At 42.6% G+C, this 15,400-nt stretch overlaps 1 protein-coding gene across 3 annotated transcripts in view; it reads right to left on the bottom strand.

Moving 5' to 3' along the window:
* Positions 1–15,400, bottom strand: part of pitrm1 (pitrilysin metallopeptidase 1) — a 94,008-nt gene that overhangs the window by 21,636 nt on the left and 56,972 nt on the right. For all 3 annotated transcript variants that reach the window (XM_034182378.1, XM_034182379.1, XM_034182380.1), the window contains exon 19: positions 11,978–12,143. In XM_034182378.1, coding sequence (XP_034038269.1) covers positions 11,978–12,143 — 166 coding nt within the window. The remainder of the gene's footprint in view (positions 1–11,977; positions 12,144–15,400) is intronic.

Genomic DNA, 15,400 nt, shown 5'->3' with positions numbered 1-15,400 from the left:
TTCATGGTCACAGTTATTCTTGTCTAATATAACAGGTTAGGGTTAAACCAATCAGAACAATGTTTAGAATTCTGTAGGATTCTTATTATTTGCACACCACTCACAGCCCACGGGCCGCCATCTGGCTGTGAGAAAACCAAGTTCACCCTTTCACAGAATGCGCTTGATTTTTACAGGGGCGCATTCATGCAGTGCACATTTAAAGTGTAGGTGACACAATATGTAAATTTTTTTTTTTGAGTATTTAAGACTAAAATTAAACAACCGTTTGAAATTTATCCATTCCTGGTGTGCAGTTACTGAAGAGTAAATATTCTGATTTTGAACTGCACGCAACTAAAAAGGTGATTCCCGACATCAGCGCCGGAACCATTATCTTAATAGTCCCATTATGGATTTTTACAGGCTACTGAGAGCCCTGTTTCCACCGAGTGGTCTGGGTCAGAGCTGCACGGTGCTTCTGGTGTCAGAAAGGTTAATTCTTGCCAGCAGAATCCTTTTGATTGGCAGGTGGAACACTTACAGTGGGGTCAAAAAGTATTTAGTCAGTCCCTGATTGTGCAAGTTCTCCTACTTAGAAAGATGAGAGAGGTCTGTAATTTTCATCATAGGTACACTTCAACTATGAGAGACAAAATGATAAAAAAAATCCAGGAAATCACAGTGTAGGATTTTTAAAGAATTTATTTGTAAATTATGGTGTAAAATAAGTATTTGGTCAATAACAAAAGTTCAACTTAATACTTTGTAACAATCTTTGTGGGCAATGACAGAGGTCAAACGTTTCCTGTAAGTCTTCACCTGGTTTGCACACACCGTAGCTGGTATTTTGGTCCATTCCTCCTTGCAGATCTCTCCTAGAGCAGTGATGTTTTGGGGCTGTCGCTGGGCAACACGGACTTTCAACTCCCTCAACAAATGTTCCATGGGGTTGAGGTCTGGAGACTGGCTTGGCCACTCCAGGACCTTGAAATGCTTTTTACGGAGCCACTCCTTTGTTGCCTGAGTGGTGTGTTTGGAATCATTGTCGTGCTGGAAGACCCAGCCATGTTGCATCTTCAATGATCTCACTGATGAAGGAGGTTTTGGCTTAAAATCTCATGATACATGGGTACGTTCATTCTTCCCTTAACACGGATCAGTCATCCTGTCCCCTTTGCAGAAAACAGCCCCAAAGCATGATGTTTCCATCCCCATGCTTCACAGTAGATATGGTGTTCTTGGAATGAAACTCAGCATTCTTCTTCCTCCAAACACGACGAGTTGAGTTTTTACTAAAAAGTTATATTATGGTTTCATCTGACCACATGATATTCTCCCAATCCTCTTCTGGATCATCCATATGCTCTCTGGCAAACTTCAGATGGGCCTGGACACATACTGGCTTAAGCAGGGGGACACGCCTGGCACTGCAGGATTTGAGTCCCTCTCTGCATAGTGTGTAGCCTTTGTTACTTTGGTCCCAGCTCTCTGCAGGTCATTCATCAGGTCCCTCCGTATACAGGGCTGCGAAATCCGAAGAAAATTTGCAGGGGGTCTGGGGGGGGTGCAGCTTCCCAGGAGCCAGGGTCTAGGGCCCTGCGGGGCCCCAGAATTAAATTTTTATATAATGATACTTTTTCAGCATCTCCTGGAAGAACAAATCTCAAAATTAGTGGATATTTAAATGATCCTACATTCAACCTTTCATTTGAACCGTCAATGATGATGTTGAAATAACAGAATATGACGTGGAAGTAGGACCTGGAATGATTTTCCTTTTAATTTTTAAACCAAGTTATGCATTAACTCAGAACAATTAAACTACATGAAATTTATGAAGACTGAAAAGACTGTTACAGCATTTCAAAAACCACAGCTAAAGCTTGTAGAATATTTGGAAAATCATGGTAAAATATTAATAACATACCTTATAGTAAAAAGTCACTTATATTCTTGTGTAAATTCATGCAGCCTAAATCCATTCAAAGCCACAATCTCTTTTTTACAATGAAAGAAAGTCTAGATTAGTGAAAAAAAAGTCACATAATCTTGTCTAAAATCCTGTTTGAACAGCAGAATGTTTATTTTCCAGGGAGAGAAAAATTCTTACCGTGTTTCCTGAGAGAACACAGTTCACTTTTCCCGTTTCTTTTATCTTTCAGGTGTGTTGATGAAGCCAGCGATGATTTCACAGATTCTTGTCCTTATAAGACTTTTTCAAACAGTCTTTCTCGCCATCTTCTCTCTGTGCGACATCGGTCCATGACACAGACATGCTGTACAAATCTTTTAAAAACTTGAAAGTTCTAAGGATATCCACATGCTAAGTTTAGCTTAAGCGTCTCAGAGGAGCCACACAGCGTCGCCGCAGCAACCAACCAGTCCTGCTTTACGACAACTGTCATAACAGCTACGCTTCGAGTGGCATTTTTCCTCCGCAAAACTCCGTGGATCCGAGGAAACTGATTTGTATCTGTAACACACAGATCAGTGTCCGTGGACTTATAAAACTTACACAAGGTCGTAAAAAGAGAAGGCTTTGCAATAAGCATTTTAAAAACTCAATGTTCATGATTAAAAAGTACATCACTAACACCCCACCCCCCCCGCCCATGTGAATCCGCGGAATCCCGCGGAGTTTTCACAGCCCTGCCGTATAGTTCTGGGATTTTTGCTCACCGTTCTCATGATCATTTTGACCCCACGGGATGAGATCTTGCTTGGAGCCCCAGATCGAGGGAGATTATCAATGGTCTTGTACGTCTTCCATTTTCTTACAATTGCTCTCACAGTTGATTTATTCACACCAACCTACTTGACTACTGTAGATTCACTCTTCCCAGAGTTTGGAGTCTGACTGTTTGAGGCTGTGGACAGGTGTCTTTTATACAGACGAGTTCCAACAGGTGCCATTAATAGAGGTAACAGGTGGAGGACAGAAGAGCTTCTTAAAGAAGTTACAGGTCTGTGAGAGCCAGAAATCTTGCTTGTTTGTGGGTGACCAAATATTTATCTTCCACCATAATTTACAAATAAATCCTTTAAAAATCCTACACTGATTTCCTGGATTTTTTTTTTTTCTCATTTTGTCTCTCATAGTTGAAGTGTAAATATGATGAAAATTACAGACCTCACTCATCTTTTTAAGTAGGAGAACTTGCAGGGGTGGGGTTGGAACCGGGAGCCTTCTGCACTGGAAACAAGCACACTTAACCACTTGTCCACCACCCAAAAGTACATAATTTACATTTAGTATTTAAAAATGACAGACATACAGTTTAACTCAATCCAAGTGTTTATTCTATTTGTTGTTGGCAGTTTCCTTGCTTGCGAGGATAGTGGGAAGGCCTTTTTTTTTTCTTTTTTTTTTAAGTTTATTTTCTACAAGCCCTCTGGTCTGAAAGTCCGATGCGGGATGCACAAGACCTGTTACACTTGGGGCAAATGAAAACTTGAGTAGACTGGGCTTGTGCTGCTGCCCGCTCTGTCTTTGACGCTTCTGGCGTGAGGCCTCACTGCTTTCTGCCTCAAACTTCAGGCTGGCGGATTTGATGCTGGAACGCCAGCTGAGTCTATCTGTAGCTAGATGCTGCCATGACTGATGCTGAATGCCTGCAAGGGAGAGCTGTTTCTTCAGCTGGTCCTCATAGCGCTTTTTGGGGGCCCCTTGGTTTCGTCTCCCTTCCTTGAGCTCGCCAAAGAGAATTAATTTCGGCATGCGTGTATCATCCATCCTGGCTACGTGACCTGCCCAACGAAGCTGTTGTTTGAATATAATAGACTCCATGCTGGGCAATTTGGCTCTGGAAAGGATGTCCTCATTTGAGATGTAGTCCTGCCACTTGATCCCGAAGATGTTTCGGAGACAACGCTGATGAAAGCATTCCAGTAATCTGATCTGCTGGCGATACAGAACCCAGGTTTCAGCTCCATACAGGAGGGTAGGGCCCACAATGGCTCTGTAGACCTGCACTTTTGTGGAAAGGCGCAGTGCATGATTCTGCCAGACTTTCTTACAGAGTCGACCAAAAGAACTGCTGGCCTTGGCAAGGCGACTGTCTAGGTCCTTGGCAACAGATGCGTCGTTTGAGATAACACTACCGAGATACGTGAAGTGCTCTACTGCATTCAGGCTGGTACCCTCAATGTTGATTTGGGGTGGGGTATATGCTGTATGGGGGACCGGTTGATATAGCACTTCTGTCTTTCTGAGGCTGATGGTGAGGCCGAAGGCTCTTGCTGCTTCAGAAAAACAGCTGACAATGTGCTGCAAGGCTTGCTCCATATGGGCAACAAGGGCGCAGTCATCTGCAAAGAGCACCTCCATGATTAGCTGTTCTGTGATCTTAGTGTGGGACAGAAGGCGCCGCAAGTTAAACAGACTTCCGTCGGTTCTGAAGCGGATATAGATGCCATCTGTCAAGTCTTCTTTGGCCTCACGAAGCATCATGTTGAAGAAGATGGAGAACAGAGTGGGCGCGAGGATGCAACCTTGTTTGACGCCATTTGAGATGGGGAAGCTGCAGGACAGAGTCCCGTTGTACTTCACTTGTCCCATCTGGCCTTCATGCAGCTGGCGGATGATGGTAAGGAGCTTTAGAGGGCAGCCAAGGCATGCAAGAATCTTCCACAAACCCTCACGACTGACCATGTCAAAAGCCTTGGTTAGGTCTATGAAGGCTGCATAAAGGGCCATGTTCTGTTCTCTGCACTTCTCCTGGATCTGTCTCAGGACGAAGATCATGTCGGTGGTTCCCCTGTCGGCCCGAAATCCGCACCGACTCTCTGGAGTATTTTCATGCGCTATGGTAGGGGTAAGCCTGTTGAGCAGCACTCGAGCCAAAATCTTACCTGCTATTGAGAGGAGAGTGATGCCCCAGTAATTAGAACAGTCGGACTTGTCGCCCTTGTTCTTGTACAGGGAGACAATGACCGCATCCCGAAGGTCATGTGGAACCATTCCCTTTTCCCAGCAACTGGAGAAGAGAATCTGAAGCTTGTCGAGGACTGCCTCACCTCCATTTTGGTACACCTCTGCTGGGATGCCATCTATGCCAGGAGACTTCCCAGGATTCAGCTGCGTGGTGGCCTTTCAGATCTCTTCAAGTGTTTGGGGGGGGGGTCATCAAGTTCCCATTTCACCTCCACCTGGGGAATCTTCTCGATTGATGACTCTTGCACAGTGCGCTTGTCACTGAAGAGGTTTTCAAAGTGTTCTGACCAACGCTGCATAATGGTTTCCTTGTCCGTCAGAAGGGTGGAGCCGTCTGAGGAGCGCAGGGGTGCTTGCACTTGATGTGCTGGCCCATGGATGGTCTTAAGGGCTTCATTGGCCTCTACTGGTGGTTGGCTCTCACTGCGGTATTGTATCACTTCCTGTTCCGGAGCACAGCGGTGTTTTGCTGTATCTGTTAGCTGTTTAATCTGCGCAGTTAGATTGCTCTAGATAACTAGATAACGATTTGTTTCACAGTGTAATCTTCACGTGCCTTAACTAAAGCACTCCCTCTGCTGAATCACCTCTAAATTATTTACACATTATTCACTTTGTGTGTTTTTAGGAATCCGCTAGCGGATACCTGGGTGTGAAATGTTTAGTTATTCCTCGGCCTCCTTTAGCAGTAATGGTACTTGTAATAAGTGTAGCTTATTCGTAGCTTTGGAGGCCAGGCTGGGCGAATTGGAGACTCGGCTCCGCACCGTGGAAAATTCTACACCTAGCCAGGCCCCTGTAGTCGGTGCGGACCAAGGTAGCTTAGCCGCCGTTAGTTTCCCTCTGGCAGATCCCGAGCAGCTGGGAAAGCAGGTCGACTGGGTGACTGTGAGGCGGAAGCGTAGCCCTAAACAGAAGCCCCGTGTACACCGCCAACCCATTCACATTTCTAACCATTTTTCCCCACTCGACGACACACCCGCCGAGGATCAAACTCTGGTTATTGGCGACTCTGTTTTGAGAAATGTGAAGTTAGCGACACCAGCAACCATAGTCAATTGTCTTCCGGGGGCCAGAGCAGGCGACATCGAAGGAAATTTGAAACTGCTGGCTAAGGCTAAGCGTAAATTTGGTAAGATTGTAATTCACGTCGGCAGTAATGACACCCGGTTACGCCAATCGGAGGTCACTAAAATTAACATTGAATCGGTGTGTAACTTTGCAAAAACAATGTCGGACTCTGTAGTTTTCTCTGGGCCCCTCCCCAATCGGACCGGGAGTGACGTTTAGCCACATGTTCTCCTTGAATTGCTGGCTGTCTGAGTGGTGTCCAAAAAATGAGGTGGGGCTTCATAGATAATTGGCAAAGCTTCTGGGGAAAACCTGGTCTTGTTAGGAGAGACGGCATCCATCCCACTTTGGATGGAGCAGCTCTCATTTCTAGAAATCTGGCCAATTTTCTTAAATCCTCCAAACTCTGACTATCCAGGGTTGGGACCAGGAAGCAGAGTTGTAGTCTTACACACCTCTCTGCAGCTTCTCTCCCCCTGCCATCCCCTCATTACCCCATCCCCGTAGAGACGGTGCCTGCTCCCAGACCACCAATAACCAGCAAAAATCTATTTAAGCATAAAAATTCAAAAAGAAAAAATAATATAGCACCTTCAACTGCACCACAGACTAAAACAGTTAAATGTGGTCTATTAAACATTAGGTCTCTCTCTTCTAAGTCCCTGTTAGTAATGATATAATAATTGATCAACATATTGATTTATTCTTCCTTACAGAAACCTGGTTACAGCAGGATGAATATGTTAGTTTAAATGAGTCAACACCCCCGAGTCACACTAACTGCCAGAATGCTCGTAGCACGGGCCGAGGCGGAGGATTAGCAGCAATCTTCCATTCCAGCTTATTAATTAATCAAAAACCCAGACAGAGCTTTAATTCATTTGAAAGCTTGACTCTTAGTCTTGTCCATCCAAATTGGAAGTCCCAAAAACCAGTTTTATTTGTTGTTATCTATCGTCCTCCTGGTCGTTACTGTGAGTTTCTCTGTGAATTTTCAGACCTTTTGTCTGACTTAGTGCGTAGCTCAGATAAGATAATTATAGTGGGCGATTTTAACATCCACACAGATGCTGAGAATGACAGCCTCAACACTGCATTTAATCTATTATTAGACTCAATTGGCTTTGCTCAAAATGTAAATGAGTCCACCCACCACTTTAATCATATCTTAGATCTTGTTCTGACTTATGGTATAGAAATTGAAGACTTAACAGTATTCCCTGAAAACTCCCTTCTGTCTGATCATTTCTTAATAACATTTACATTTACTCTGATGGACTACCCAGCAGTGGGGAATAAGTTTCATTACACTAGAAGTCTTTCAGAAAGCGCTGTAACTAGGTTTAAGGATATGATTCCTTCTTTATGTTCTCTAATGCCATATACCAACACAGTGCAGAGTAGCTACCTAAACTCTGTAAGTGAGATAGAGTATCTCGTCAATAGTTTTACATCCTCATTGAAGACAACTTTGGATGCTGGATGTTGGAGAGGAAATGGCGTCTCACTAATTTAGAAGATCTTCACTTAGCCTTGAAAAAGAGGACATCTTACTACTCATCACTAATTGAAGAAAATAAGAACCCCAGGTTTCTTTTCAGCACTGTAGCCAGGCTGACAAAGAGTCAGAGCTCTATTGAGCTGAGTATTCCTTTAACTTTAACTAGTAATGACTTCATGACTTTCTTTGCTAATAAAATTTTAACTATTAGAGAAAAAATTACTCATAACCATCCCAAAGACGTATCGTTATCTTTGGCTGCTTTCAGTGATGCCGGTATTTGGTTAGACTCTTTCTCTCAGATTGTTCTGTCTGAGTTATTTACCAGGCTGCTCAACAAAGCCCTACCATTATTTAATGCTTCGATCTTAAATATGATCAATCTATCTTTATTAGTTGGCTATGTACCACAGGCTTTAAGGTGGCAGTAATTAAACCATTACTTAAAAAGCCATCACTTGACACAGCTATCTTAGCTAATTATAGGCCAATCTCCAACCTTCCTTTTCTCTCAAAAATTCTTGAAAGGGTAGTTGTAAAACAGCTAACTGATCATCTGCAGAGGAATGGTCTATTTGAAGAGTTTCAGTCAGGTTTTAGAATACATCATAGTACAGAAACAGCATTAGTGAAGGTTATAAATGATCTTCTTATGGCCTCAGACAGTGGACTCATCTCTGTGCTTGTTCTGTTAGACCTCAGTGCTGCTTTTGATACTGTTGACCATAAAATTTTATTACAGAGATTAGAGCATGCCATAGGTATTAAAGGCACTGTGCTGCGGTGGTTTGAATCATATTTATCTAATAGATTACAATTTGTTCATGTAAATGGGGAATCTTCTTCACAGACTAAGGTTAATTATGGAGTTCCACAAGGTTCTGTGCTAGGACCAATTTTATTCACTTTATACATGCTTCCCTTAGGCAGTATTATTAGACGGCATTGCTTAAATTTTCACTGTTACGCAGATGATACCCAGCTTTATCTATCCATGAAGCCAGAGGACACACACACACCAATTAGCTAAACTGCAGGATTGTCTTACAGACATAAAGACAGGGATGACCTCTAATTTCCTGCTTTTAAACTCAGATAAAACTGAAGTTATTGTACTTGGCCCCACAAATCTTAGAAACATGGTGTCTAACCAGATCCTTACTCTGGATGGCATTACCCTGACCTCTAGTAATACTGTGAGAAATCTTGGAGGCATTTTTGATCAGGATATGTCATTCAATGCGCATATTAAACAAATATGTAGGACTGCTTTTTTGCATTTGCGCAATTTCTCTAAAATTAGAAAGGTCTTGTCTCAGACTGATGCTGAAAAACTAATTCATGCATTTATTTCCTCTAGGCTGGACTATTGTAATTCATTATTATCAGGTTGTCCTAAAAGTTCCCTGAAAAGCCTTCAGTTAATTCAAAATGCTGCAGCTAGAGTGCTAACGGGGACTAGAAGGAGAGAGCATATTTTACCCATACTGGCCTCTCTTCATTGGCTTCCTGTTAATTCTAGAATAGAATTTAAAATTCTTCTTCTTACTTATAAGGTTTTGAATAATCAGGTCCCATCTTATCTTAGGGACCTCATAGCACCATATCACCCCAATAGAGCGCTTCGCTCTCAGACTGCAGGCTTACTTGTAGTTCCTAGGGTTTGTAAGAGTAGAATGGGAGGCAGAGCCTTCAGCTTTCAGGCTCCTCTCCTGTGGAACCAGCTCCCAATTCAGATCAGGGAGACAGACACCCTCTCTACTTTTAAGATTAGGCTTAAAACTTTCCTTTTTGCTAAAGCTTATAGTTAGGGCTGGATCAGGTGACCCTGAACCATCCCTTAGTTATGCTGCTATAGACTTAGACTGTTGGGGGTTCCCATGATGCACTGAGTGTTTCTTTCTCTTTTTGCTCTGTATGCACCACTCTGCATTTAATCATTAGTGATTGATCTCTGCTCCCCTCCACAGCATGTCTTTTTCCTGGTCTCTCCCTCAGCCCCAACCAGTCCCAGCAGAAGACTGCCCCTCCCTGAGCCTGGTTCTGCTGGAGGTTTCCTTCCTGTTAAAAGGGAGTTTTTCCTTCCCACTGTTTGCCAAGTGCTTGCTCACGGGGTCGTTTGACCGTTGGGGTTTTTCCGTAATTATTGTATGGCCTTGCCTTACAATATAAAGCGCCTTGGGGCAACTGTTTGTTGTGATTTGGCGCTATATAAATAAAATTTATTTGATTTGATTTACTTTGTGCACTAAGAAATTCAAGAATGTAGCCAAGCAAACACGAGCTAACTAATAATGGATAAGCTAACCACTCCTAAGGCTCACACAGACGCAGATAAATGAATTAAAATTCACAGCAGTTACACTGAAAAACTAACAGAAGTATTAAACAGGTAAAAAAAAAGCAGCAGCTATAAAATACACTAAACAGTTAATTAACTAACAGGAGTGTAAAAAATAAAATGAAAAAATGATGAGATGGGTCAAGCTAACCGCTAGCAAAAATGCTAGCCGCTCCTAAGATTTTACACAGGAGTAAAAATTACTTACAATTCACAGCAGTTCAACTGAAACGAACAGAAGTATCGCTATAGAAAGCCTCCTTAACTCCGATGTCGGCCTGCATGGTTGGGGCATACACACTAACAATAGTGGCAAAATCCTTGTTGTTGATGGGGAGCCGGAGTGACATGAGTCGGTCAGAATGTCCAACTGGCAAACTGTGTAACTATGTGCTATGGCACTCTTAATCATGAACCCGACCCCTGAGAGGCGACGATCTTCTTTAGCCTTCCCTGACCAGAACAGTGTGTAGCCTGTGCCTTCCTCGGTGAGTGACCCTTGGTCTGCAAAGCGCACCTCGCTGAGTGCAGCAATGTCTATGTCAAGCCTAGCTAGCTCTTTGGCGACTAAGGCTGAGCATCTTCGAGGACGATCGCTATTGCCTCAGTCCATCATTGTGCGTACATTCCAGCATGCAATTTTCAGGTTCTTTGTTTTTCTTTTCGCACCGCGTGTAGTGATGCCCGTTGGCAGTGGTGAGCCAACCGGGTCTAGTGAGACAAGCCATGTTTAGACCACCTTTTCTAGGTCTGTCTCCATGTGGAGCAAACAGGGCTATCCCTAAACAGGCTGCTTGGTCACCCAGGGCCCTGCCGGATGATGCTGTTGTCTCGGGTCAGCAATCAAACGACCATAGTTCCTGAGCCGCCTGCATGCAGGATCGAGACTGCAGCTCCCAGTGCCATCATGCACCTGCTGTTTTCGCCTCTTCCCATCGCTGCAGGGCTTTCCTTCCCGCCTGCGCTCGTTGCTTAAAGTGGGGATTAGCTCGCGCACACCAATTCCACTCTTTAGGCAAGGTGGCACTCCACAGTGGCACAGACAAGCTGAGACGGCTGTAGGTTTACATCAGAGTGACCTTCTCCTAGCCTCTGGCTAAAGAACCTTCCTTAGAGGCACGGAGGCAGTAACCCAGGCTGGGGGTTTAACATCAGGGTTTTCCTTCCCCTAGGTGGACCGCCTTAACAGGGCTAATGAGTCCCATCTACCCACTGCTATAACCCAGTCAGCTGGGAGGCTCGTGATGGCGGGAGCGCCTAGATCCTGTAAAGGTCATGGACCTACCACTGCCATACTTGAATAAACAATATCTGTGTTGTAAAACAACAAAAACACAAAGCCAACCTAATCAAAACCAAAGTGAGTGCAGCTCCAGGAAAACCTACCTGAAACAATCTAAAACTGACTGAAAATAAATCTGACTCAATCTAAACCGAAAACAATTCATCTAGCGCAATGTAACTATAGCTTGTAAGCTAACAAACGGAATATCAAATCAAATTTATTTATTTACTTATATAGCGCCAAGTCACAACAAACAGTCGCCCCAAGGCGCTTTATATTGTAAGGCAAGAGCCATACAACAATTACAGAAAAACCCCAACGGTCAAAATGACCCCTTAATTATAGTTAAATTCTATTTAACTATAATTAAACTATATACCAGAGAGTAACTTGTAGATTTCTTAATTGTTCTCTGAGTCAAATAGAATCTGTTTATAAGAACCTCATTAAGTGTTGAATATGATGTTCTGAAAAGAACGAATTGTTAACTGTTCACGTCCTAAATGAAGCAGTTATTGAAGCAAAAACAAAAAGCTGTGAGGATTCTGAATGTCTTGACTATTTGCACATAAGCCTATTAAAGTTTGTCTCTCACAGTAAAATATTTTAAGTCATATGTTAAGTTGTTAACCCCCAAAACATGAATCAGCTGCAAATCGTTAATTTTTTTGTGAAGCTTATTTGGCAGAATAAACGTTAAGAGGCGTAGATGGCAGAGCTGCCGGCCATCCAGCCAAATCTATGCACGGTTTGTCTGAAGTCAACTGAGAACACGACCTGGATTATTATTCTGGGCTACAAACTAATCTGGATTTATAGATGTGACTTTTTTTTTAAACTCATCTTAATTTCCTCAAACTGTACCTGTTCGATCCCGCTAAAGGCCTCCTGGAGATCTCCTGCCGCAGTCTGGTGGCGCCCTGCCTGGGTCATAGCATACATGTGACCAGAGTAAGAGATCCCATTGGCTAGCTCCTGTGCTGACATCATCACCAGCACCCGGAGACGCTCCTTGTTTTCGAAGTGAGGGCTGGATAAAGGCAAGAAACGTGCGTCAACATGAGGCCACATAGTTTGTTTGAAACTTATCTTTGCTTGGCAGCTAGCTTAGTAGTTAGCCAGCATGCTAGCAATAATGTGTATTTTAAATATAAATAAAAGGTACGAGATTTGGTGCTTCAAGACGCTGTAACGATAGTGAGCAACTTTAAATCAAGCTAATTAGCAGGGCTAAAGCTAATTATTGTAATAGTGCAATATGTGCACCGTAAAAGACTTCATATTGTTTACGTCTACCCTTAGCAAAATTCCAAATATTCACACTGCATCTCAGATTGAATCTAACACACGTTTATCATCATGATCCGGTGTCATGATCAGGTGTCGCAGACCGAACGGTCTGCCCTAAAAATTGGTCTGCCCTATTGGTTGTAGTTTTGACAGTGTTGAATGCTTGGTCTCCAAAGTAAAGGTCAAACAAGGTCAACGTCCATTGGATTCTACAACCCCTGGCAAAAATTATGGAATCACCGGCCTCAGAGGATGTTCATTCAGTTCTTTAATTTTGTAGAAAAAAAGCAGATCACAGACATGACACAAAACTAAAGTCATTTCAAATGGCAATTTTCTGGCTTTAAGAAACACTATAAGAAATCAAGGAAAAAAATTGTCAGTCAGTCAGTAACGGTTACTTTTTGAGACCAAGCAGAGGGAAAAAAAAATATGGACTCACTCAATTCTGAAGAATAAATTACGGAATCACCCTGTAAATTTTCATCTCCAAAACTAACACCTGCATCAAATCAGATCTGCTCATTAGTCTGCATCTAAAAAGGAGTGATCACACCTTGGAGAGTTGTTGCACCAAGTGGACTGACATGAATCATGGCTCCAACCCGAGAGATGTCAGTTGAAACAAAGGAGAGGATTATCAAACTCTTAAGAGGGTAAATCATCACGCAATGTTGCAAAAGATGTTGGTTGTTCACAGTCAGCTGTGTCTAAACTCTGGACCAAATACAAACAACATGGGAAGGTTGTTAAAGGCAAACATAGTGGTAGACCAAGGAAGACATCAAAGCGTCAAGACAGAAAACTTAAAGCAATATGTCTCAAAAATCGAAAATGCACAACAAAACAAATGAGGAACGAATGGGAGGAAACTGGAGTCAACGTCTGTGACCAAACTGTAAGAACCCGCTAATGGAAATGGGATTTACATACAGAAAAGCTAAATGAAAGCCATCATTAACACTAAACAGAAAAAAACAAGGTTACAATGGGCTAAGGAAAAGCAATCATGGACTGTGGATGACTGGATGAAAGTCATATTCAGTGATGAATCTCGAATCTGCATTGGGCAAGGTGATGATGCTGGAACTTTTGTTTGGTGCCGTTCCAATGGGATTTATAAAGATGACTGCCTGAAGAGAACATGTAAATTTCCACAGTCATTGATGATATGGGGCTGCATGTCAGGTAAAGGCACTGGGGAGATGGCTGTCATTATATCATCAATAAATGCACAAGTTTACGTTGATATTTTGGACACTTTTCTTATCCCATCAATTGAAAGGATGTTTGGGGATAATGAAATCATTTTTCAAGATGATAATGCATCTTGCCATAGAGCAAAAACTGTGAAAACATTCCTTGCAAAAAGACACATAGGGTCAATGTCATGGCCTGCAAATAGTCCAGATCTTAATCCAATTGAAAATCTTTGGTGGAAGTTGAAGAAAATGGTCCATAGCAAGGCTCCAACCTGCAAAGCTGATCTGGCAACAGCAATCAGAGAAAGGTGGAGCCAGATTGATGAAGAGTACTGTTTGTCACTCATTAAGTCCATGCCTCAGAGACTGCAAGCTGTTATAAAAGCCAGAGGTGGTGCAACAAAATGCTAGCGATGTGTTGGAGCATTCTTTTGTTTTTCATGATTCCATAATTTTTTCCTCAGAATTGAGTTATTCCATATTTTTTTCCCTCTGCTTGGTCTAAACAAGTAACCGTTACTGACTGCCACAATTTTTTTTCCTGATTTCTTATAGTGTTTCTTAAAGCCAGAAAGTTGCCATTTGAAATGACTTTAGTTTTGTGTCATGTCTGTGATCTGCTTTTTTTCTACAAAATTAAACAACTGAATAAACATCCTCTGAGGCCGGTGATTCCATAATTTTTGCCAGGGGTTGTATGACATGTGATATATGTTAGCCCGTAATGTGATAACTAAGCATGATACATGGTCCAAACTATTCCTTTTTAAAACCCTGTTAAATCAACTAATAATTTGCATCACTTTTTACCAAAATTGAACCAACTTCAACTTTGACCCCTGTACAAACTGACCCTGACCTTTGTCACCATTCTTGCTGTTTTTATCCCGTAACGCCATAGAATTCAGTCACAGATAGTCCAAACCATACCTTTTTGGAATCTTTATGATCAGGCAAATAATGTGGTATAGCTTTCAATATGATTGGAGCATCTTTTAATTTTGACCCCTGTGTAATTCTTTAATTGACCTCTACCTGAAGGCTGACTGAAAATTCAAGTGTCAATCGTTTTTTTGTTTTTTCAAAAGAGGAATGTCTAAGGAGTATTTCTGCCGAATTTGATGCTTTATCACCATTTGCAGGATTCTGCTCTAAATATTCTCTTATCTGCTGCACTATGTAGCATCTAATGCTGCATTTACACATAGGCAAGACACATTGTGTCATTCTTGGCACATTTCTGACATTCTTAATGTGACAATGCATCTGAATAAGTTTCTTAATAGCACGTGTTGGTGCATGATATTTGTGCAGCATGTTTTTAGCTGTCAAAAAATCTTCCACGAATGTCACGCACCACCCTCATTTCGCCTCATGTCATGGAGGTCGCAACTGAGTGCGTTGAGCCTTCTTGATTAGTGATGATCCTTAACAGAGTGTGACAGCATTCTTTTCTGATGTGTGCACAATTAAACCCTGCTGCACCACATTCAGTTTCATTGCTGCAGTATGCTGAAGGACAGTGACGCCAAGTCGGCTTAAAGTTTCGCTCCAGTGCTCCTCAGCGCGCTCCTGCAGCTGTTCCACCTGCTGCATGTGCCTGATGTTTGGGAAAACGCGCCAGACAAGAGCCGTGTGAAGCCACACATCTGGCTCTCTCCGTCTCCTCCTCCTCTCTGCGCCACTCCATGACACAGAGCCCAACTAAGCAGGCAGTCACAAAGTTCTTCTGGTGTGGAGCAAACTGGGACGATCTGAATCGTTCAGCAGCTGATGGATGAATATGGGGGTGTGT

Source organism: Thalassophryne amazonica, chromosome 12 (genome assembly GCF_902500255.1).
Source record: "Thalassophryne amazonica chromosome 12, fThaAma1.1, whole genome shotgun sequence".
NCBI classification, from domain to species: domain Eukaryota; kingdom Metazoa; phylum Chordata; class Actinopteri; order Batrachoidiformes; family Batrachoididae; genus Thalassophryne; species Thalassophryne amazonica.
The sequence above is the reverse complement of the archived record's forward strand: the minus strand, read 5'-3'. Positions and strand labels throughout refer to the sequence as shown.